Source organism: Sapajus apella, unplaced genomic scaffold (genome assembly GCF_009761245.1).
Source record: "Sapajus apella isolate SASKATOON/1434 unplaced genomic scaffold, GSC_monkey_1.0 scaffold153, whole genome shotgun sequence".
In the NCBI taxonomy this organism is placed as follows: Eukaryota; Metazoa; Chordata; class Mammalia; order Primates; family Cebidae; genus Sapajus; species Sapajus apella.
Window position 1 is genome coordinate 2,470,025 of NW_022437093.1, and position 24,749 is coordinate 2,494,773.

Consider the following 24,749-nt stretch of genomic DNA (forward strand, 5'->3'; position numbering starts at 1 on the left):
TGCTGGGCCACGCTGCACTCAAAGCTTTGAGCCGTTACAAACAGCGCATGTTCTCACTCATAGGCGGGTGTTGAACAATGAGAACACATGGACACAGGGAGGGGAGCACTGCACACTGGGGTCTGTTGGGGGGAAATAGGGGAGGGACAGCGGGGGGTGGGGAGTTGGGGAGAGATAACACGGGAAGAAATGCCAGATATAGGTGAAGGGGAGGAAGGCAGCAAATCACATTGCCATGTATGTACCTATGCAACAATCTTGCATGTTCTTCACATGTACCCCAAAACCTAAAATGCAATAAAAAAAAAAAGAGAGTGGTTCACACTGTTTACAGCCTGTAACCACTGTAACCGCATCCTGCTTGGTAAGTCTACCTGCTATTGTGAACACCTTCCTTGGTGATTGATTCTATGGAAAGTTCCCCTGCTATCCCCTTTAGTGATTGTATGGAAATACCCTTAGCAACTGGGAACCTCCTGCCCCTTGGTTACCAGCCTCCTCCTACTAACTTTCTTGTTCTGTTTCTGTAAAATTCTGATTCAGCTAGGCTGCCCCCTCCCCTCCCTAAATCAAGGTATAAAGGGAGATCAAGCCCGTTCCTCGGGGCGAGAGATTTTGAGCGTTGGCTGATTCTCGGTTGTGGGCTGAATGAAGGACTCATAATTTGAACTCAGAGCGTGGCGTTTCCTTCTAGCTCGCTTGGTTACAATGCACCAAGGTGCTGCCTGGGATCCCGCTCGCAGGAGGCTTTTGCAGGTCTGTCTGATCACTGCTTCCCCAGGTCCCCATCCCTGTGCCCAACCCTATCCATCAGCCCTGGAATCACTCTTCCAGTGGCCACTTGGAGCCCTGGTCAGTGCCTTCACATAAGTGCCCCTTGGGGCCATGGCTGATGCCCCTTGGGGCCATGGCCCGCTGCCAGGCTGCAATCCTGCTCCAAGACTTCAGCACTGCCACCCTTCCCACCTCCACGGGCCTCCAGATTCAACCCCTTTCCTGGAGGGCACCCTTGACCTCTGTGACTTTGCTCCCTGCAAATTGCCCCCACTCCCCTCTCTACTGCCCCCTCAGCTATGGCCTGGGCTCTTGGGGTGGCTGCCCAGAGCAGGCTGGGGCAATGTCTCTGCCTTCCACTTGAGGAACTAGGTGCCCCTGGAACATTTATCTTCATCACACAGGGCAGCAGGGGCAGCAGACCCCGGGCAGCGGGTCCCAGGAAGGGTGGGAAAGGGGCCCAGCTCACCTGGCCCCTCACCTGCCCTTACTGCCCTGCCCAGCACCTTCCCTGCTGTGTGTTCTAGAGTGGATTGTCATCCATTCCCTCCCCGCTCCCCTGTGATGAGAGTGAGCCAGGCAGGCCACCGGTTGCTGCCCCTGTGGCCCCCATCCTAGCTGATGCCCACTGTGCCCCCATGCACACCCACCCTAGCTGATGCCCACTGTGTCCCCATGCACCCCCACCCTAGCTGATGCCCACTGTGCCCCCATGCACCCTCACCGTAGCTGATGCCCACTGTGCCCCCATGCACCCCCACCCTAGCTGATGCCCACTGTGCCCCCATGCACCCCCACCCTAGCTGATGTCTGCCGTACCCCCAACCTGGGCTCCTTAGGCACCTAAGAGGTCTTCACCCCTGCTTCTGCCCCCACCTGCCTTGGCCCAATGGGCAGTGAGGCTGGGCAGAGGGATGAATCCAGGACCCCTTGGAGGGACAGAAGCTGGTAGGGTTTCTGTTGGTGGCCAAGGGCAGTCTCCGGCATTATCTCCAGTGACGGTCTCATTGGTGTTCCCAACACACTGAGAGCTTTGACAAATGTACGCGGCCCGGACATTGCTTGAGTCTGGGCTGCCAGCAGGACCTGCAGGGGTTGGTGAGCTGAGGGCAGGGGTTGGGGGCGATGCTCTGAGGTGGAGCTGCGATGGGGCTGGGGACGGGAGACAGGCAGCTAGAGCTGGCTCGGGCTAGGTTTGGGGAGTGGGCTGCCCGGGACCCACACTCTGCTGGCTCCGATTCCTTCAGCTAGCTCATCTCTGAATGCTGCTTGACCACAGGCTGGGGATGGAAGGATTTCCCTGGGGAGGGGATTGGAAGGGGCAATGGGGCTGGGAGGACAGACTCCATAACAGCTCCCACTGCCTAGGAGTTAAGCTTCATGGAAGCCTAGTGTGGCCTCCCTGGCTTTTCATCCAGCCGTGGGTGCTATCAGGCAAGTATCTTAACCTCTCTGGGCTTTATTTGCCGGATCTGTTAAATGGGGATAGCAGCCCTTCCTCATAGGGCAGTATAGAGTCAATGAGATTAACACGTGAGGGGCTTAGCAGCACGGAGGCCCGGTAAACAATCAATAATGACCAGTGTTGCTGTTAGCAAACTGCAGAAAGCGTTCCCCTCTGTGTTTGAGGCACGTGTGCGCAGCTGAGTTTGAAGTCAGTTGGCAGTTTGGATAAGGAGGTTCTGAGATCGCCGTGGGCTGCAGGCCAGTGGCACTCTCCCTGGTGGGGTGCAGGGAGGCCCACCATGGCTGAGGGTGGCCCTGGCTGAGCTGTCTGAAGTTCAGCAGCATTTTAAGGAGTGGAGGATGTTGGGAAGCTGGGGAAGGAGATGCTGGATCCACAGAGCCCCCATTGCTCCCACCCAGCTGGGCTCAGCTGCTGGACATGGTGAGGCCATTTTTAGAGAAGTCCCATCTCCACGTGGGGCATGCCCCAGATCGGCTGAGGCCCTGAGGCCTCCTTGCTGCCCTCTTGCCACAGGGCTTTTCATTGGTTCTGGCCTCCCAGAACCCAAGCCCCAAAGACTTCAGTTCATTGAGGGGTGAAAAGAGCCTTAGACTTGGACCAGACCTTCAGTTTCAGGGGAGCTGCCAGGCTTGTTTCTCTGGCTGCAAAATAGGTGGGTTACTACGTCTGTGGGCTAGCTGAGAATCGGAGGACAAATGGTATAAAGGAGTCTGTGGATGGCAAAGTAATGTACAACACCCACAGTGAAGGTATTATTCTGTGGATTCTTCCCTCCGAACACGTGGTTTTCCCAGATCTGACTCCACACCTAGTCCTGGTCCCAGGACAGTTGAGCCATCAGTAGCAGGGGGCCAGAGACAGAGGCCTGGAAGGGAGGCCGAGGACCCCTGGGCAGGGGCTGTGTTGTCACAGTAAGGAACGGGAGGGGAGGCTGGAACGGCACCCAGGCGAGCAGGGCTTTTCCTCCGCTGCTGTTCTGTGCCCATGAGGGAGGGTGTCAAGGAGAAATGGGCTTAGGTGGGGGCAGCATTCGGGTACCGCAGCCTTTGGGCATGGCGGGGAGAGAAATTCTTTCTGGCCTGAGGTATTCTGGGTCTTGGAGGGCCCCCAGTGACCTCCCCACTACTGCAGCTTGGAGGCCCCAGTGGCTCCCCACACTTTGTGTAGTTGTATGTGTGTTTGTGGGCTTACCGCATCCTGCCCACTCCTAGAGGGGCCTCCCCACCCCAAGCGGAACCTGAGCAGAATGGCCCAGATGCCTGGTCTCCAGGCTGCCTTCTCTGAAGGGGCCGAAGCCCAGAGCAGACGTCTGCCCTGGGAGGTAGAGCTCTGGGCTTCTGGGCTGCAGGTTTTGAGGCTCAGATGTTCCCGGGTGTGCCCCGCAGCTGCTCTGCCCTCAGATTCTCTGAATGGGAGGGAGCCCAGGCTCCATCTGCCTGCCCAGTGGTTCCCTTTAGCTTCTCCCATGACCCCCCGCCTTGTCTTGGAGCTGTCCTCTTGGTGGCTTTCCACAGCCAGAGACTCTGAGCTTTGTGCTTTCTTGGGGTCCCTGGGGTCCCCCTGGGATGGCTGCTCACCTCCCACTCACCCACCGCCCAGCACAGTGCTGAGTGCATGGCAGGTGCCCAGAGGGTGCCTGGCAGCATGATCAACCAGGAGGTCCATGCTGGAAAGTGGGGTATGGCCTGGCTGAGCTTGTGCACACCTTGTCTGTGCTGTCCCCTCCCCATCTCCCCAACCCCTGCCTTTTTGACTCCTCCACCCCGGGTGCGCCCCCCATCCCATCCCCACCAGGGTTGTCTCGGGAAAGCCTTGCCTTCTCACCTTTCCCCGTTCACTGGGTGAGAGGCAGTTGGGAAGCTGTCTCCGTTGCAGCCACTAGAGACTCAGGTCACTTCTGGTCTCTCCAGGCAGCCAGGACCTTTTACTGGGGTTCTCTCCGCTCCACACAATACCTCCCCAAGTTGCTCTGGAACTCTCCAGCCTACCTCTGTCATGGTGTTCCCAGGGTCCCCCGCCCCATCTCTCTACTTCAGGGCACAGAGCTTGGAGAACCGGTGGAGCAGAGTTCTCCATAGGGCCTTCGAGAGTATCCTTAGCTACCCTCTGGCCGAGGCCCTCCCAGTGAGACCTGCCCTCTCTCAGCAGGAGCTTTGGGGCTCTTGGCACTGTGTCGTCTGTCTGTTCCTGGTATCCTCACACTGTGAGCTCTTGTGTGCGCCTGGGTGCACGTGTGCATACACGCCCCCCACCCATGGGGCCCTCCTCCCTGGTTAGTGTTCCAGTGTCCCATCCACACCCCCTGCCCCTCCGATACAGCACACACTGGCTTCCACCCACCTGTGCATTCCTGTGCCTGGAACTCTCTGTGGCCTGTAGATGTGGGAATGCTCCCCTGGGAGCAGCCCTCAACCTGTGGCTGATGGGAGGTGGTGGATAAACACCCTGGCTCCCTCGCCCCCTCGGCTGGGATGAAGGAGGGCTTCCCCAGCAGAAGGGAGCTCTAGGCGCCCACAACAGTGCTGGAGTGTCGGTCCTGCCCCAGAGGCCACTCAGGGCTGTAAGCTCTGCCCTAGTTGGGGGCACTGAAGCAGGCAGGCGAGGGGAGCCCAGGAGTGTGCTGCCCACCTCAGAGCAGCACTGGCAGGGTCTGGGGCATACCTGGCTCTTGCTCACAGGCCACTGTGTCCGCCTTCAGCCCCCACCTTTGCCCTGCCTTCCTTGCCTGGCTTCACTCCCTGTCGCTCTCCCTGTATTCCCCTTCCCTCAAGTTCACACAAGAAAGATCAGGGTCTCGGGCATGGCCTCTTGCGGGGTGCAAGTGGAGACAGCTACGTTCATGGCCTGTCCAGCGTCCAGCGTCCTAACTCCACTTCCCGCTTCTCAGCTCAGCTCCTGCCTGGGGCTGGGACACACTTGTGTCCTTTGTTCCAGCTGTTCTTTCCCCTCACCCATGCTATCCCTCCTCTCCCTCCAATTCACCTCCTCACAGTGAGCTGTCCCTAACTAAGCGGGCCCTGGCCAGAGCCACCTGCTCCTCGAAGTGCTCCCTCCTGCCCTCACCCTTCTCCAGCCTTCAGGGGCTCTCCTGGCACCATGCGTGCTGGGGTTAGAGCGGGGCAGGGTTCCCAGCAGCACAGCAGCCCCTGGAAGGTGGGAAATGGCCCCACTTCTGTGACACACCCTCTCCATCCAGCCCCCGTGGAGTCCAGGCTTCACAAACGCTGGTTGAAAAGATAAATATTATTTATACCAGCCACCCACCTCACAGCCGACACCCTCATCTTCTAGTGCCCCCCGAACCCTGCTCTGGCTGTCCAGTCCCTCCGGACATGGGCAGCTCAGTGGGTGCTGGGCCAGTCACACCTGGAGTGTAAGCAGCATGCTGTCCCAAGAGCCACTCAGGCAAGGGCCTTCTCCTCGCTTGCTTAGCTAGTGGTCCTGCCCCAGAGGCCATCCGGGGCCACAAGCTCTGGCCCAGAAGCCGGGGCTCAGACATGCCTGGCTCTTGCTCACAGGCCACTCTGACCCTTTCAGCTCCCATCTACTCACAAAAGAGGAAACCCAGGGGCAGGGGGTGATGGTTGTGGGGTGAGGGTTAAGTGAGGGGAAGCTGGCCTGGCCTGCAGGGTAGTAAATGTTCAGGGTGAAGGCAGTGAGGCAGGGCATTGCTGGTGGCAGTGCCACAGTGCCAGTGAGGCTCTGGAGGCCTGGAGGGTGACTCTAGTGCTGTGGCCCCATGTCTGACGATGACACCTGACTTCTATCTCCAGGGTTCCTGAGCAAGGGCCCTTGGTTCCCAGTGGTGTCGGAAGGCATTGCCGAGGTTCAGAGGCATCATCATGGTGAGTCAGAGGCTGTCATGAGTTGCCCATGATGCGCTGGGGCAGCGAACAGCCTGCCCACAGATGCCGAGGGCAGCCCCAGGCCCCTGTAGGCTGGTCTTCTTGTGCTCTGGGAGAAGACAGCCTTGGAGGGACACGCGTGCTGCTGTGGGTGTCCAGCGCCGCATGTCCATTCATTCCCATGTCCCTTCTCCAGGGAGGATCGGGCAGGGAAGCCAGAGGCCCTGGGCCCGACACAGTCCTGTAGATGACTTTCCACTCATGAGCTAGAGTGCTGCACAGCTGCAGGGGGAGAGTGGAACCCCCAGGCCGTCAGTGCCAGCTGCTCCTGGGGTAGTGGGCATGAGATCTAACAGGTCGCCTCCACAGACAGGGCGGTCCAGGAGCCTGGTTGTCATGCCCCCAGCCGCAGCTCTTGGGGAGCTGCTCCGCAGCCTGCCAGCTCAGACTGCCGTGGACTGCTTGATGCTGTGAAAGCTGACTCGGGTGGGGGAGGTGGGGATGGACATGGCGCGAGCTACCCGGGCACGGATTGAGTGCTTGTCCTGCCACCGGTGCCACCTCTTCCGGATGGCAGAGCGGACCTGTGGGCACAGGGAAGAGCACAACATCAGCCTGGGGCTCAGGACCCCCCCTCCTCTGGGCTGTCACAGGCAGCTGTGCAGGTGAGCTGAGTACACGGAGGTCCTCAGGAGGGGCAACACTCACACCCTTAACACGGCTGCTATGCATGTTTGTCGGAACAGGTTTCTAAAGTGCACTGGAGAAGGGGTTTTCTTTTCCAACTCACACGAAGGCGCCATATGGCCTTTGCCCTGAAGGCTCCCTACCCTCAACCCACACGCATCCTCTGCCCAGGGCTCCGCACTTCCTGGTTCTCACAGGCTCATCAAGGAGGCTGGAGCCCTGGCTTTGGGACCGGTGCCAGCTGTCTCTGAGAGCAAAGGAGGGGCTGTCTTGTGGGAGTGGACAGGTGGGAGGGGCCGGCCTGGGGCTCCCAGCAGCATCCCCCTAGGAGGAGCAGGGAAAAGAGAGCCAGTCCTGGGAGGGGAGCAGAAGGCTCTAGAAAATCTCCGGCTCCAACAGGCTTCGCCACCCTGAGCCCCGAGGCAGGTCCCCGTGGTCCTCACCTCACTGTTGAGGAAACAGTAGAACACAGACACAAAGAAGCCCTGGGGAGGAGAGAGGAGGCGTCAAAGCCTGCCTGCAGGTGTCGCCCACCCAGCCTCTGGGCTGCCCCTTGCTTCTCCCTGGCCTCCTGCCCTCCAGGCCCCTGGTTGGGAGAATCCCCACCCAAGGAGTCACCAATGTGGCCCTCCAGGGCTGTACCTGGAAGGACTCCAGGAAGGAGTTGAAGTAGATGAAGACGACACGGGATACCTCATCCTCCCCGGGATTGACGAAGAACAGCATGTAGGTGATGCCCAGGAGGGGCAGCAGCACCAGAGTGGCCTTCACAGCCTTCCTGCGGTGGGGCAGGTGGGGAGGCTCGGAGTCACAGCCCACCCCAGGACAGAGCCGGGTCAGGGGAGGGAGTGGCAGGCCTCTGGCATGTGAGAGGCATGGGGAGCAGGGTTTCATCAGGAAGAACTGCCAGGCCTGGGGGAGGTGGTACCCGGTTACCTGTACTGAATGGTCTCAGATGTGGTGGACGCCCGGAGCTTGGTCATGAGGATGCGGACAATGTTGAAAAGGAAGATGAAATTGATCTGCAAGTTGAGCACACCAGTGGGCCGGAGTGTGCAAGAGGCTGGAACGCAGCCTTCTCAACTCTTGCCTCAGTGCTCCTGCTGTTCTCCCTCCTCCTCATGAGCACCTGCACATCCCCAGCCCATGCCCCCTATTTGCATGGCCCCCACCTCTAGGCAGAGGGGTCCTTTCCGTTCACAGTTAGCACTGATTGCCCCTCCCCACTGGGCTCCGTTTCCCGCCCCTACCCAGGTTCTTACCAGCAGGACCAAGATCATGGGGCCCTGGTAGATGTAGTCGGTGTACACCCCAGGCCTTTTGCCAAACCAGCACCTAGAAGGCCACAGCGGAAAAGGGAGGAGGGGTCATTTGTGTCCGCCTCAGTGGCATGGGGAGGGACAGTGCTTGGCCAGGACAGGACTGGGGCTGGAGGCCAGGAGGTAGACATTCCAACCCTGGCAGAAGGTCAAGTCACTTGATTCCACTGCCATGCCTCAGTTGTCCCATCTGCAGAATGGACAGCATCCTCTGTGATGACATGCAAAGTTGGAAGCAAGCACCGGGGCAGGAGGGGGACAGTGGGAAAGACTGAGTGGCCGGGAATGGGCATCGGCCCCACACAGCCTGCATCTTCAGCTCCCTCTCACAGTCCCCTAGCTGTGGCTGAGGCCCAGCATGGCCTCTGGGGGGCTGCTGGTGGGAGTGGCACCACACCTGTCACCCAGTGGGCACCCAGCAGTTCACAATCTCGGCCTGAATCTGTCTAATCGCAGCCTAAACGACCTTGAGAGGAACACGTGCACAGCTTCCACCTGCTGCAGGAGGTAATCGCTTTGCTTTTTTCCCGAGAGTCCCTCCAGCAAGCTCCAGGGAGGCCTGGGGACCAGACAAACTGGAAGCCCGTAAGTCCTCGTGGGTATGAACCCCCAGTGGCTAGATCTCAAAAGCCAGAAATTGAGATATGTAAATAAAACCTTGGGACTTTTAAAGATTGGCTACAAAATGAAGTTTTCAGAAAACACCATGCCAGCCAAACACAGCTTCTGAGGGCCAGTCCAGTCCCAGATCCTCTCTGTTGCAGTGTTGAATTCTCACCACCAGGTGGAGCTTCAGAGCCGCTCAGACCCCCTTTCTCTTTTAGCTCAAACCGTTTTTGTTTTGCTTTGTTTTTTGAGAGTTGTGGAGTCTCGCTCTGTTGCCCAAGCTGGAGTGTAGTGGTGCAGTCTCAGCTCACTGTAACCTCTGCCTCCTGAGTTCAAGAGATTCTCCTACCTCAGCCTCCCGAGTAGCTGGGGGACTACAGGCACGCAACAGCACACCCTGCTAATTTATGTATTTTTTTTTAAGTAGATGTGGGGTTTCACCATGTTGACAAGGCTGGTCTGGAACTCCTGACCTCAAGTGATCTGCCCGCTTGGCCTCCCAAACTGTTGGGATTATAGGCGTGAGCCACCTTACCTGGCCCCAAGCATTTTTTGAAACCAGTTTCCCCACCACCTCCTGTACTCGTACACATCTGCGGGCACCGCCACTCGGGATTTACAGTGCTCCTGCTCTGGGACCCAGGCCTTCCATCCAGGCTGGGCCCCCACCTTTCTGGCTGTGCAAATGCAGTGAGAGCCAGCCGGGCCTGAGTCAGGAAGGAGTCACCCTCATAAACATACAAGATACTCTTCCAGGCTCCTCCTCCAGCCCAGTGGTTCCCTCCATGAGGGAGGAGAGGGCTTGTCACTGTGATGGAGGCCACTTGGATTCCAGGTCAGACAGGTTCCTGGAAACACTTTGTTTGGCAAAGAAGATCCTGGGGCTCCACTGCTATCCATGTCCATCTTTTCTGCCCCCCTCTCTCTCAGTGGTTTTCAATTTTAGCTGCACCTTAGAATCACCTGGGCAGTTTTCAAGAATTCTGGGTGGCAGGCCACACCCCAGACCAATTACACCCAACTCTCTGGGGGCGGAACCTGGGCACTGGCACTTTTTGAAGCATCCCAGGTGATTTTAATGTGAGCAAGATTGAGAACTACTGCAGCAGAAATCAAGTTTTCAGGCACAATTGAAAACATCTGAGTCCGTTTCACAAGGAACCAAAGAACTTCAGAGCTGGAAGGAGCCTCTGAGATTATCTGGGTCCATTTCTATTAAATTCGCAGAAATCTTTTATTAAGACATCTTAATACAAATAGAACACATTCATACATCATTTGCTCTATGTGCCAGGAACTATTCTAAATGCTTAATACAGATTAACTCATATCACCCCACAATAGCCCTTTGAGGCAATAGCACTTCCATTTTACAGATGAGGAAACTGAGGCACACCGCAGTTATCAGTGCAAGGTCACACAGCTATTTAATGATGGAGCCATGATTATGAACCTGGGCAGTCTGGCTCCAGGCTGCTTACCGTGAAGCAGACAGAGGAGGCTGGGTCCTGCCTATCCAGCCCCACCTAGGCAGAGCACAGGCAGGGACCCTCTGATTGAGTCCAGCCCACAAATCCCTCCCTTTATAGATGCAGAAAACCATGGTCCTGACAGGAAAGCCGGCATGACCCAAGGCCCTTGGGGACTGTCACCAAGCTGGGCTGGGAGCCTAAACCTTGGGGTCAGGAAGTGAAAGGAGGTGACTTACTTCTCATTGTCGTAGTACAGCTTCCCAATGGCCCAGGCCACAATGATGGGGAAGGGCACACCTGGGGGAGAGATGGGCTGTTACAGAGCCCTCATCAGGGGCTGGGAGGTGCAGGCCTGGAGGACCCCAGTGCAGCCCAGGCTCCAGGGGCCCTGGGGCTACCCAGGGTGGATCTCAAACTCACAAGCCTTCTTCAAGGTGCTCCTACTGCCCACCACCCCCAAGAGGAGCAGAGGGCTATGACGCGCACCCCACCACCTGAACAAGGCCTGTATCCCTCAGGCCCCCCAGCCCGCTGGCCTGAGTCTGGGCGAGGGAGGGCAGCCCAGCGGCCGTCACTGCCCAGGCCTTGAGGGAGGGTGCTGCGCAGCTCACCCCAGCCGATGCAGATGAACACCCACTTTCGCAGCCGCTCGGTGGAGTAGGTGAGCACGACGGCTGTGTGCAGGTAGCAGCCCTCACCGAACATCCAGAAGAAGTTGGTCACGTGGAAGTAGTTGTAGGCAGCTGTCACCAACCTGCACCAGACCTGCCACCCCACCCCCAACCGGAGATGATGATGGGGGCAGGGGCAGCACCAAGCCCTGGACCTGGGCCTCCCCCTGGCAGGACGGGGCACACCTGGGGTCCCACTCCTGTTCTGTGGGCCCTTCCTCTGCAGGGCAGGCCCACCTCTGACCTGGGCTTAGCCGGGCCTGCTCCCCACGTCCCCGCCAGGACATACCACGTTGCTTTGCTGGACCTCGGGGCTCATGGTGAGCTGGACCACGAACCAGGTGGCGTTGCGCAGGATGAAGGCGGAGATGAGGTTCCAGTGGATAATGTTTCTCAGGCACCGGATGCTCCTGGCACAGCAGGGCAGGCAGGTGACAGAGTGACAGGAGAGAGGATGAGGGGCAGGCTGTCTGCATCACCCTCGCCCAGAGGTGTACATGAGGAAACTGAGGCACAGGGTGAGGCCGACTGTCCAAGTGACACAGGGAGGTGGCAGCAAGGCTCTCCTGATGCCCCATGGAGCCCTTCCTGCCTGCAGCCCACCCAGATGTAAGCCCCACGCAGAGCCTGTCATGCAGCCTGTGCTCCATGGACCAGGGCAGCTGGCTTCCTGGGGATGCCTGCTTCCCCTGGGGGTGCCTTCCACTCCCTGCCATTCCAGGACGGACAGTCACAGGGGTTAGCCCTCCTCCCAGCCTCCAGCCCTGATGCTCGGCTCCTGATCCCACCGGTCCCCATCCCCAGCTCTGCCACCTGCATCCTTGGCAGTAGCGCTGGGGCCCAGGCACCTTTGAACCTGAAAAGGGGGCACCACTCCATGGAGCCTCCACCTCTAGGGCTCCATCTGCCTGGTCACCCCAGTGGGAGCAGCCTGGCCTGGGAGTGGGTGACACAAGACCAACTTTGTCCCTCCCCACCATTCTAGCAGCTATTGGGGAGGGGGAAGAGCGGCTCTGCCAGAGGTTCCCAGAGACCTGAGCCTCCTGGATAAGCCAGCCCCTGCATCCCCTCCCAGAAACCCCCACCCGACCCAGAGCTGCTCCCGTCTCTCACTTCTCCACCCTGCTCCTGCTCTAGGGCCAGAGGACAGGAGGAGGCACTGCTGGGGTCTTCTCACCTGAGCCGCAGAAAGAGGACAAAGGCCACCAGGAGGGCCAACAGGGAGATACAGTGGCCCAGGTAGTTGATGATGACTGCAACGTGGTAGTGCACCTTGCTCTTTTTCTGCAGCAGGAGAGAGGGGCAGAGGTGAGGCTCCTGCACAGCTCAGCCCTTGCGCCCACTGGGTGTGAGCCACTGTGTGAGGACATCGCCTGGGGGTGGCTGGGATGGAGTCGGGCATGATCTCAAGGGCCACCCCCCACTTCCTGAGTGCCTGCTGCTGGTCACGCTTCACATCAGAGCAAAGCCATCCAGTTTGACGCTCTGTCTGTCCCTGAATCCTGTGCTCTGTTCACTACTGCGTGTTGTGTTGAATTGAATCTCCACATCACGCAGGATTCCCCAGTCCACATGGACTCCCCTCCATGCGCACGAGTGCACGTGGCCAGCTCACAGGGGTGCCCTCACACCCGCATCTGCCCATGCTTCCGCCGGTCGGAACACCAGGTGGACCTCTCAGCTGCAGAGACGCCGTTCTCCCGGGATTTCTCTTCACCACCCATTTCTGAACCGAGTCACCATCTTCTCGGCACCCCTAAACCCCTCCTGCTGCTACGCAGCCTGCTCCTGTGAGCGACGAGGGGCCAGGCAGCTGCTTAGAAATCAGCAGAAACCACAGAAAAGTCTCTTTAGGCTCCATAACTCACTTCCCAGGGCCTTCCCCATCCCTGGCCCAGCGGGATCTGTGCAGAGTCAGCCGATCCTCTCCTGGGCCTGGAACACATTCCTCGGTTTATTTCTGAATGAATTAAATATACCGGTGGAGGTCACTGCCCTCCTCTTTCCAGCAATCTTAAGTTCCAAGAGTGATGAAGCCTTCCCACTTAACAGAGGACTTTCAAATCTGTCATCGTCTTAAACCGCCAGGGCAACCCCGTGGGGAGCAGGAAGGGCATCTGGGCTTTATTTTGTAGGTGAACAGCACAGAGGCTTTGCAGATGCCCTGGAGGTTGAGCAATGTCAAAACCACCTCCTGCTTGCATGTGCGAACTGGCAAGATGTGAAGGCTGAACCAGGTCCCCAGCCCATCAGACGGCACTGGCCAGTCCCCATGCCCAGCTCTCTGCAGACACCTGCCCAACAGCAAAGCCCCCACCCACACTCTTACAGGTCCCAAGAAGCAAGCAGGGCCTGGAAACTCAGAGCTTGATACGTAGTAGACCTCCGAAGCGGTGTGTGAGTGAAGGAAGGAGGGATGGGTGTTGGATAGCAGGTGGCTTTGAGAAGGGATGGGTCCCTGGCAGGACCTCCCTTCCTCCCCATTTCCGGGCTCTGGGGCGGGGCTGACAGATGACGAGGCACAGAAATGGGTAACGTGCAAGCGCCCAGAAGCGGTGAGCTCACAACGGCCCGCATCATCCTCTCAGAGCCACCAAGGAGCTCCTGGCCCTTCACGAGCCTTCCTGTCAGAATTACAGAACCCACGAAACCAGAGACCAAGTCCAGCCCTATCTACCAGGCATCCCAGGAGGAGCCAAGGCCCTATGCCCAGCTCTGCTAGGCCGCTAAGGCCCTTCTAAAGGGGCATCCTCACTGGGGAACCTCTCAGCTCCAGAGGCTCCTATAGAAACTGTTCTAGGAGCTGGTTTCCAGGCAGAGGCTTCCTGGAACATGGCAGGAAATCACATTAGCAACTCCAGCCTTCAAAAGGCTGGGATCCAGGGAGATGTGAACGAAGGCAGGAGAGAGAGAGAGACAGACAGGGGAAGCGAGGGGAGGGTACCTATCACCCACCCATGCAAGCGGGGAGGATCTCTAAGCGCCTGGCGGCAGAGGTCCCAGTCCAGAGGCTGTGGAATATATGCACATATCACAGGCTGTCTGGAGCTGGTATTTAATATCCTTTTATTAAATTTCCCACAAATCCATGCTGAGAAGCCCCTGGGTAATGACAGCATGCGTGGAGCCGAGCATGGCACGACACCCAGCCTCATTCACAGGCCCAGGCTGGGCGGGATGAGAACAGCATGCAGGGAGACCCTTCACTGTCACCTGCCAGGGCCCTACCTCACTCCTGAGTCAGGCCACACCAAGCCCTTGGGGATGGAGTGGGGAGGAGTCATCTATTAAGCACCTGCTGTATGATGAGCCCTGTGCCAGGAGTTCTGCAGATGCCACTGCTTTTCTTTCCCACAGCTGCCCTTGGAGACTGCCCCTCTCATCCCCGTTCTTCCCGTGGAAGAGGCTGAATACTTGGCCACGCCATGTATCTAGAACCTGAGTCTGCCTGGCGTTGAAATCTCTCTTTCCCCTGTTTCCCTGGGACATTTCTTTTTTTGGGGGAGGGGAATGGAGTCTCGCTCTGTCACCCAGGCTGGAGTGGTGGGATCTTGGCTTACTGCAGCCTCTGCCTCCTGGGTTCAAGTGATTCTCCTGCCTCAGCCTCCCGAGCAGCTGGAATCACACGCATGCGCTACCACCCCGGCTTAATTTCTGTATTTTTGGTAGAGATGGGGTTTCACCATGTTGCCCAGGCTGGTCTCACACTCCTGAGCTCAGGCAATCCGCCCGCCTCTGTCTCCCAAAGTGTGGGGATTACAGGTGTGCGCCATTGCACCCAGCCCCCTGGGACATTTCTTGGGGGACAAGCAGGAATTGAAAGCAGAGGCACCCTCTGGGTTGGTCTTGCTCCATTCTGGGCCCAGGAGCCTCAGGGGACCTCCCGTCAGGAGGATGGTGCCCACGAGGGCTTCTCTCCACAGAGCCTGAGAGGGAGAATCGGCCAAACCACTCCTGGGGGACGAAGACTCTGCGCGACTCCCTGGGCCGGGTTCAAGCCCTGTCTCTCATCGGCCACATCAGCATGACGCAACCTGAGAAGCAGCCTGAGAAGACAGCTGGAGAGACAGCCTGATAGATGGCTGCCGATACTCTGAGACATACATCCTGCGACACCCAGACAGAAGCCAGCGACACTGAGAAATCTCCAGTAACAACCAGAGCTCTGGCCGGCATTATCTAAAGAGACAGCAAGGCCTTAAGAGACTCCCAGGAACACCCTGAGAGGTGGCCAGTGACGCCTGGAGAGTCAGCAGCACCCCCAGGGACAGCCAGTGACACCCTGACCGACGGCCACGATGACAGCAAAGCAGCTGGGATGTCCAAAGGACACAGCCACCCCTGGGGCCCTGACCAGCACTCCATCTCCATCCAGTCTGGAGACCTAAGACCAGCAGGCACCCTACCCTAAGGAGGGTGGCACAGCATGGCACTCCACAGAGCCCACTCCGCTGTACCCTCAGTGACCCAAATTGAATAAGCAATTAGTGCCCTGGACTCTCTGCAGGACACCACCTTGTCCCAGGCGCTGCAGTGCCAGACCCGTCCTGATGCCTTGCTGGGACAGTAGCAATGAGAGCTCCCTCCCAAGTTCCCCCGGGTGCTCCCTCCATTCTGGCACCTCCTCTCCACCGAGGCTTCCAGAGCTACTCCTCTTGCCCCACAGCAGGCACTCACTCCAGCCCCTCGACTCTCGAAGGGCCCTGGCCCAGCAATGGCACGCGGAGACGCTTGCAGTGACGGTGAGGAGAGTGGCGGTATGGCCTACCCCAGGCCCGCAGAATCGGAGCTTTGTTTCAGGAAAAAGCACCTGCACAGTTCAGAAGCCCTGGTCCAACCACCGCTTGCCTCTCCCCACACGGTGAGCAGTGAACCTTAGCCTACAAACCCAGACCCCAGAATCCGTTTCATGTCCCACCAAGGTGTGGTCTCCCAGGCTGTGCCTGAGCCCGGCTCCTGTGCTCAGCAGAGCGTGGGGAAAGGGGATGGGGTGTGTGCAAGTGCCAGGGAGGGGGAGAGTCGGACGGTGGGGAAGGGAGAGAACATAGTGGAGGGGGAAGGTGCTGATACTGGGTGGGGGGACATGTAGGGTGGTACTGGGGGCTCAGTGCCATCCCCGGGCTAGCCATGCATGCAACAGGCTCTCCAGTTGGGGGCCTGTCCCTGGTGGTGCCAGCTTTGGGCAGATCTCCTGCGGTGTCTGGCCTTGGGGTGCCCTCGCAAGTCCCGTTTCACAGACAGGCTTCTGTGAATCCATTATCTGCAATCCCCCAGGGCGCTGGAGCTTAATTAGGGCTTAGTCCAAGTCCAGAGCTGAGAAACCTGCCACTCAATTCATTGGATACTTTTCCCTGCAGTTCCGGGAGGGGTCTGGCGAGGCTGGGGGCTGGCAGAAGGGGATGGCATTTTCACTAATTAAATTAATTGATTACTCAGCGTGCTAGGCACCAGGCCAGCAGGGGCTGCTGGGGAAAGAGGTGGCAGAGCCAGGCAGTGGTGGGCTGGTGGGGGCGGGTCTCTCCCCCAAGTATACACTAGGACCTTCCCTGACCTCACAGGGGAGATGAGGGATGGGGAGCAGCAGGTGAATGGAACGTCCCCCATACACCAAGACAGGCCAACACCACCCTCCCATCTCCAGGAGGCAGAGATCTGAATTCCTGGCTGTCATATTAGGGAACTTGGTGAGGTTAAGTAGCCTGCTCAGGTCACGCAGCAGGTTCCCATTGAAACCCAACCCCGAAGGTCCATGCTGTTCCCACTGCAATGCAAAGAGGGGCTGATGAGAGCGGGCTCCTCACCCTCTTCCTGGTCCTAACCCTGCTGCTGGAGAGAGGGAGAGACCCCTGTCCTGGCAGGGGTGGGTGTTGCAGGGCAGGCTGAGGGTGGCTAACCTACTGCCCTTGGGTCTCTGAAGGGTGTTGGGGAAAATGGGGGCTGCTGGGTGTCTCCATCAGCCAACTGAAAGAAGGGGGCTTACATTAGAGCAGCAGAGACGGGTGACCCACGAAGACCCCACTCTGATCCTCAGGAGGGTGGAGTGCCGGGTGTGAGGCCGGGACCAGCGGTGACAGACGGGTCTCCTCCCCGCCATCTCTTTCTGGCATGGTGTATGGTCCTGAGCCGCCGACAGCACTGACTCGCTTTCCTATCCTCCCACCTCCTCTACTGTGTGCCAGGCTATGGGTCCCACATCCCTGAACGGTCTTGCCCACTCCTGTCCTCCAGCCAAGGCCATCTCCTCTGGCCCAACTAAGTCTCCTAAACTGGAACTCCACTTCCTTCCCCTGGTCCAGGAGGAGCCCTCCTCCCAATCCCAGGGCTTTCCAGGTGGACTTTCTGTGTGGGGTCTTAGCAAGCTGCAGGCTTTCTCTGCTCAGGTCAGATCATCAGGGGCCCAACCAACCCACCCCAGCCTTGAGTGCCACCCAAGGGTCTGGCCTATGGGATCTGAGATCCAGGCAGCCCCCGCCCTGCCAGAGCAGCACCATGGAAGAACTCATCATTTGTTTACGCTAGGCACTGACCTATCTGCAGCATCTGGAAAGAGATAGCAGAGTCCCGAGTTAGCTCAGTGACTTGAGGCCAGGAAGCCAGGAGTGGGGGTAACCAAAGCGTGCGGGCTGGGGTGGGAGCTACAGGTGGAGGAAAGTGATTCTTTCTCTGTTAACTTTGTTTCACACCAGATACCCGGCAGTGGGCAAAGCAGAGCCTGAGCTTCAAAGCCCGGGGTTCTAGGCTCTGACTCACTGTGGCCGAATGACCTTGTGTTACTCATTCCCCTTTTCTGGTCCCCAGTCTCCTCTTCTGTAATGTGAACAGGTTACACTAGATTAGAGTTTCTGGCTTTTGCCCCATCAGAAGGCTCCCTGGGGGCACTCATTAAAGACACAGATTCCCAGGTCCTCCTTGGACAGTGTGTTTCTTAGGTGTTGGGTGTGGCCCTGGAGCCTGTATTTGGGCAAGTGCCCTGGGGCGATTTCTTTTTTCTTTTTTTTGACAGAGTCTTGCTCTGTCTCCTAGGCTGGAGTGCAGTGGCATAATCTTGGCTCACTACAACCTCCGCCTCTCAGGTTCCAGCGATTCTCCTGCCTTTACAGGCACCCACCACCACACCCGGCTAATTCTGTATTTTTAGTAGAGACGAGATTTCACCATGTTGGCCAGGCTGGTCTCCAACTCCTGACCTCAGGTGATCTGCCTCTGGGTGATTCTTATAACCAGGCAGGTCTGGGAACCTCAACATGGGAGGAAGAGTCTCCAAGTTCCCTTCCAGCTCTGATCTTTAGGTGATGGGTTCTTGTGGCTGCCTAGATTGGTGTGTCTCTTCCACACTCAGAAGTCCGGGTCCTCAAACAGCCTGGGGTGTCCCCTTTTCTGCCCTTTGACCCCTGCCTTCCTCAGCACCCAGGGAGAAAGCGTCGGGTGGGAAAGGAGAGGGAGTGGGAGAGGCTGAGGGCAGCAGCAGCTTCAGGACAGACATATTTGTGTCTCTGCCAAATGTCACCCTTCAAAGATTATTCATTGCAGCACCATTTGTAATAACCGAAGACTAGGAATAAAGACTGGTTAAAATAAATTGTGGTATATTTTGTGATATTATGCAAATGCAGAAAGAATGAAGATGCTCTTTATGTACTGATGTGGAACCATCTCCAAGACAGATGATTATATGAAGAAAGCAAGGCGTAGACTAATATGCAACATTCAAGTAAAAACAAAAAATAATACCTATATATAATTACTCGTATATGTAGAGAATGTCTCTGGAAGAACATTAGTGAAATTGGCAAAACAGTTGCCTCTGGCAGGGAATCCAGTGGCTGGGGACGGGGTGGGAGGGGACACTATATTCCCATTTGTACCTTCTGAATTCCGTGTAAGCAACATCTACTCAAAAACATTTAACATTTTAAAAGATTTTCCAAGGGCTTTTTTGACCTGCACTGCTGCCTACACCCCGTCCCTGGTTCCCATACAGCCCCATGGCTGGAACTGGATGTATTGCTCAGGCTCAAGTGGTGGAAAAGGGTGGGACTCCTGTGACCGAGTCTGGCCTCCCTTTGCACCCCCAGGACAGTCCCATGCCCAGTGCAAGCAGCTGCCCAATGAGCACAAGGAGAAGGAAGGAACAAGGACCCGTCTCATCGCCATCAGAGCCTGCCCAATGCCCGACTGGCCCAGCTCACTCTCAATGGCTCATGGGCCATTTCCAAGCCAATGGCTCCAGCTCCCCAGTCGGCTTTGCTACAACAGGGCCTTGACATTAGCCTCTGGCTCCCTGACTCCAAGTAGCAGGCACAAAACTCTGCCAGAGACCCTGGACCCTCCTCCATATGGGCAGCCTCGCTTGGCTCAGCCTCACCTCCTCATTGAGGATCTCCTGGCACTCGGAGTAATTCACGCGGGCGGCCCAGCTGCCGTTGGCCAGGCACTCCCGGTAGCCATTGTCTGGAAAAGGAAGAGAGAAGCAGCGATGGCAGAGCAGTCCGAGCCCCTGTCTGACCATCCTGGCCCAGATGGATGAATAGGGGGATCTGTAGATGGCCAGCCTTCTCTGCATCCATATAGGCCAGCACAGGCACCTGCTGGGTGGGGGCTGTGTGGAGTGAAGCTGCGGAAAGGAACTTCCTCACCCCGCCCCCATCTTCCTGACGCTTTTTTTTTTTTTTGAGACAGAGTTTTGCTCTTGTTGCTCAGGCTGGAGGGCAATGGTGCAATCTCGGCTCACCACAACTGATTCTACTGCCTCAGCCTCCCGAGTGGCTGGGATTATAGGCATGCACCACCACGCCCAGCTAATTTTTGTATTTTTAGTACAGATGGGGTTTCTCCATGTTGGTCAGGCTGGTCTTGAACTCCTGACCTCAGGTGATCTGCCTGCCTTGGCCTCCCAAAGTGCTTGGTTTACAGGTGTGAGCCACCGTGCCTGGCCCTTCCTCCCTCTTTCTACTCATTGGCCTCCAGCAGGGGTTGGTGGCTCCCCTGATTCCCACCTGTGGGCCATGGCTCTGCCCACCCAAGCTGGCACTATCTTGCCCACAGCATTGGCCTGGGGACAGGCTTGTCCAGCTCCCTGGGCTGTTTCCTTGCAAGTCCTTATGTGGTGGCGGATGACCAGGTAGGTGCTTTCCTGAGAAATCTCCTATTTGGGAATCTTGTAAGACAGCAAAAAATGGTGAGACCACATGAGGCAATTCTCACAAGGCTGGGCATGAGTGGTGGAAGGGTATGCGGTGACAGCTCAGGTGGCAGGTGACATGACGGGCTTCTCATGGTCGAGCCATCTGATAGATGTGGCCGTGGGAGGTCCTTACTGGCTGTGTTGCCCATGGGGGCTCAAAGTTCACGGGGCAGGTCTTGGGAAGGTCCCCAGGACAGTACTTCCCCACAGTGGGCCTCTGTTGGAAGGTTGTGTCGGGGGGAACATCCATGGTGGAGGTCTTTTCAACAAAAAATGACAGATGACAGGTATGTGTGAGGAGATCTCGTCACTCAAGTCTGCCACAGCTGCTCCTAGCCAGGCCCATGTCACTCAAGGAAGAAGGCAGGAGACATATGGGGGTTCATGCAGCCACCAGCCTGGACAGCGGCCCAGAACCTGTCACCTTCTAAGGAGATGGGGAGGAGCCCTGTGAGCTGAACTGACACCCAGGCTTTAGGGTCCTGGGATAGGCAGAGCTGCCCAACATGTTCCTCACCCTCCTTCCTGCCTACCAGGCTTGAGCTCCGGGGTCCGGAAACCCAGCTGGGAAGGGACAGAGCGAGTTCTAAATTCCATCTCATCTTCTCTGCTGGCAGAGGTCGCCCCACCCCACCCTGTACCCGGCTCTGGCATCAGTAGCTCTAAACATGCTTCCTTGAGTTAATTCTGGCTCTGACTCCAGGCAGAACTGCTTGGCAGAGAAATGAAGCCCTAAGCATTGCCACTGGAGCCTCCCTTACCTCAGGCCTTCCTGTGGCTTCCAAGCTGCCGAAGTCTGGGTGCTTGAGTCTAGAGCCCCATGGGGCAGAACCCTGTGAGGGTCTAGAGGCTGCGGCCCTGGGGCCAGCTCAGCTGCTGCTGTGCTGCATGAGTGACCTCGGGAACCTCCCTTCTCATTTATAAAAGGAGGAGCTAGACTGGCTGATCCCCAAGGGACCATCTAGCCTGGGAGACGCCTCTCTGCTGGCAGCATCCAGGCAAGAAGGTGATGACAGGGAGGCTGTCCTGGCCTCCAGGGCTGCAAGGTAGACGTGGCCTCTCCTCTCTGGCTCCACTCTCCTCCCTGGTCCCTCTGCTGAGGAGGTGTTCAACTGCAGCAACTAAATGGATTTTTAAAGCTCTTCCGTGTCAGTGGACCGCAGTCTCGGGGAGCCTTGGGCCTTTGAGCAGAGTTGGTGAAGAGGCTGCTGACTTTCTCTTAATTGCCAAATGAGGGATGAGTTACCGGAGGGCTGAGGCTCAGCCGCTGAGTTTTCACAGAGGCCTGAGGCGAGGCGGAGGCGAGGAACCAGGGGAACCATCGTCTCTGCCATGGCTGGGAAGTCCCGGGACCAGAGGTTGCTCCGAAATACCTCCAAGGAAGGTGGCTTGGGGACAGAGATCTGGTTGGAAGGGGCCCGGGACAGTGGGACGAGATGAGTGGTTCTTGAGTTAAGAGGCAGCATGGAGTAGTGCTAAGTGTGGGCCCTGGACCCGGGCAGCCTAGGGTCAAATCCTGGCACTACCTTCTACTAACTGTGTGACCTTGGGCATATCCCGAAACATGTCCGCGTCCTCCTCTGTAAGTTAGACGTCTGAATTGTGGCTCCTACTTCAAGAGTTGAGTATTTTTAGTTAACATGCACAAGGTGCCTGGAACTGCACCTGGCATGTGATGTTGGCTGTTATTTTTATTATTATTGTCTTGGAGCTATATTTATATAACCTTACAAGACTCAGAACGTGTCACTTGTCCCCATCAAAGAGTACCAGTGGATGTTGTGGGAGGTGCCCCCTTTGCTCGACACCCTTACCCCCTTGGCATGTGGGGGAGAGCCAGGAGTCCTGCCCAAGGCCGTGCCACCCAGAGGGAGCAGGCTTTGATGGGGAGAAAAGAGCTGATCCGAAAGCAAGCAGGCCCAACAAGCGGGGAGCGGTTGCCAGGGAAGATGCGACCTCCTTGTCTTTAATTGCTGAGCTGAGCAGTCCTCCCGAAGAATCACGGGAAAATGGATATTTTTGGAAATGCTTCCCATCCCTTTGAAGATGAGATGCAGCAGGAGGGAGGGCATTAAGGAGAAGGCCTAGAAGTCCTGGCAGCAACTCATCAGTAAATGGATTAATTAGTGCCTAATGATGAGGTGCAGCTCTGGGCACCCACTTGCAACTGATTGCCTGGGCGTGCTCCGCCTCATCTGGCGCCAGGGGCACCTGGAAAGGGGTCTTCCAGCCCTGCCCTGACAGACCCTGACAGACCCCCCATGTCAAGGGGCCATCACCCCAGCTCTTTCCTGGGATCACAGAGGGAAGCGTAGGGGAGCCTAGAGAGTACCACACCCAACCCTCCCACCCATTCTGCAGGTGGAGAATCTGAGGCCCGGAGGGGGCCTGTAAAAGGGCTCCTTAGCCAGCTGCAGATGCAGCGGGAATGAGAAGCTAGGACTCCTGGCTACCACTTCAGGCAAGACTGGTAAGTGGAGAAGTGTGCGCCCAGGCCCTGAGGTTAAAATGCTTATTTGGGGCATGTCAAGTAAGCCTTTGGAACGGGGGTAGAGGGAGCTCATGGGGGGTGACCAGGGCTGGCTGCAAAGGGCGACAGGGCCATGACCACAGAGTGCTTGGCAGGCCCCACCCAGGAGCTTGGGCTTGACCTTAGAGGCCACAGAAGGATGGATTTCAAGTGAGGGAGTGACTGACTCAGATCTGAAACCTGAGGCTGGGTGGTGGCACTGGGGAATGAGGGCAGGAAGGGCCAGACGCAAGAATCAATCTGGCAGTGGAAATGATGGGAACTGATGCCTCCTCCTGGAAGTCCCTCTCATGCACAGATGATGCCTCCTTCCTAGGGGCTCTGGAAGGACTCAGTCCCCAGCATCATGAGAGCTCTCATCTCTGGGTTGTGACCCTGTCTCCAGGCTCTGTGACCTCTGATAGGTTATTAGCCTCTCTGTGCCCCAATTTCTTTATTATAAAATGGGCCTGACTATATTGGGGGCTGGCCAACTGTGCACCCCTTGGACTGACCTGGCCAAGAGGCCCTTCTCCTCTTCTTCCTTTCTGCACCTCCTCCCCTGGGTCCCCATGCCGCTCCCAGCGTCTCTTCTCCCTCTCCCGGGTCCCTCCCCTGGCCAGGACATGGTACAGACACATGTGGCTGCTTGATCTGGCTGCCCCAGCCTCCTGCCCTGCCCTGGCCTCCCAGGTCACTCCTTGGGGAGTCACTCCCTGGCTGGGTCTCCCCATTCCTTTAAGGTGGCCCCCAACCTTAACCCCCTTAATCCATCTGGTAGAGGAAAGAGGGCAGGAAAAGAATTTGGAGTTTTGAGCTGGAAGACATCTTAGAAGCCAAGCCATCCAGCCCTCTCCATCTGCAGATGAGGGGCTGGAGGGCCACAAGGGTAAAAAATGTGCTGGGCGGTCACACAGTGAGTCTTGGAGTAAACTACATGGTGTCTGTGGTCACCCTGTGCCCTCTTGGGGTTCTGAGTTCAAGACCACCAGGATTCAAGGGTGTACACAGGGGGCCCCAATTGCAGGGATCTGGACCCCACCCTCCCCTTGGGTAGGTTAGGGCCCCTGGCCCACAGCTGTTGCTCTCTTGATAAGCAGGGACCTGAGTCATTGACAGGGGAGAGCAAATTAATTCTGAGAGTGGCAAGTGGAATAGCAGGGAGCTGCAAAGCCTGGCCGTGGGGGTTCCAGGCCTCCGGGGAGCCAGGTGTTTACATGAGGATCAAGTATCCGATGGACCCTGGGTCCATCCCATCCTGTCCCCACCCCACCTACGGAGTCGAGCCTCTGCCTGTGCGTCTAAAACTCTGCGTCCCCTGCCTCCTTGCTGGAGGGCCTGGGGTAGCCTCAGAACCTCTCGACTCAGGGTTCTTATCCACACAGCTGGGGCTCTGATGACTTCTGCCCTGCCTCATGGTATTACGGTAGGCTCAAACAGGCTAACGTGAAGTTTAACGGCAGAAGAAAGTGCCAGACAGACGTGGATGCAAATTCCATTTTCACCCTTCACCAGCTGGTGACGGGGCAAGCTTCCTAACCTCCCTGAGCCCCGGGGGCCTTATGGAAGGCGTGACAGTGTCTTGCAGGGGTCTTGTGAGAATCACCAGTAATGAGAACAGAACACCCGGGAGAATACAGCGCTGACCTCTGGAAAATGGGGGCTATCCCCACAAGAGGTATTACTGTTACTGTCATCATCATCCTCACTTCCCCCACCTCCAAGCTCTCCCCATCCTGTCCCACCTCCCAGCAGATGGCCCACCCTCCAACTTCTTCCTTACTTGTGGTGTTGTAGCGGACACCGTAGAAAAAGGCAGGGCAGGGCCGAACCACTAGCTGCCCTGCAGGGCTGCGGGGCCAGCAGGTGCCAATGAGGTCCACGGATGCGTTGCACTGCAGTCCTGGGGACAGAGACGGCTGGTGAGGCACAGCAAGATCCCCGGCCAAGGCCCCAGGCAGGTAGAGTACGTTCCAGAGTCCTGCCCACCTCCCCAATGGTTCCCATTCACACACCAACTAGGGACAGGATGACAGCAATGACCTCAGTGCAGAAATGAGCTCATCCTATGCAGAGGAGACATCAGGGGAAGAAATCTGAATCTGAGGCTATGGTACTAGGGAGCCAGCATGGGTTCCAGAGCAGAGGAGGAACAGAGATGGCTGGAGGTGGTGTTAAAAGTGAAGGTCCTGGCATTTAGAGGAAGCCTGGGCA

The 24,749-nt window shown here is 57.4% G+C and overlaps 1 protein-coding gene across 2 annotated transcripts in view; it reads right to left on the reverse strand.

The window, feature by feature from the left end:
* Positions 1 to 5,465: 5,465 nt before the first annotated feature.
* CRHR1 (corticotropin releasing hormone receptor 1) overlaps positions 5,466 to 24,749 on the reverse strand; it is a 51,184-nt gene continuing 31,900 nt past the window's right edge. The window contains exons 3-13 of one of the 2 annotated variants that reach the window (XM_032266079.1): positions 24,319 to 24,438; positions 19,208 to 19,293; positions 12,020 to 12,126; positions 11,132 to 11,252; positions 10,783 to 10,936; positions 10,408 to 10,468; positions 8,037 to 8,109; positions 7,711 to 7,796; positions 7,417 to 7,552; positions 7,218 to 7,259; positions 5,466 to 6,671 (exon numbers count right to left, since the gene is read on the reverse strand). In XM_032266079.1, coding sequence (XP_032121970.1) covers positions 6,531 to 6,671; positions 7,218 to 7,259; positions 7,417 to 7,552; positions 7,711 to 7,796; positions 8,037 to 8,109; positions 10,408 to 10,468; positions 10,783 to 10,936; positions 11,132 to 11,252; positions 12,020 to 12,126; positions 19,208 to 19,293; positions 24,319 to 24,438 — 1,127 coding nt within the window. In that variant the 3' untranslated portion in view covers positions 5,466 to 6,530. Of the gene's footprint in view, positions 6,672 to 7,217; positions 7,260 to 7,416; positions 7,553 to 7,710; positions 7,797 to 8,036; positions 8,110 to 10,407; positions 10,469 to 10,782; positions 10,937 to 11,131; positions 11,309 to 12,019; positions 12,127 to 19,207; positions 19,294 to 24,318; positions 24,439 to 24,749 lie in introns of those variants that run through there. The other variant, XM_032266080.1, reaches the window with a different exon arrangement.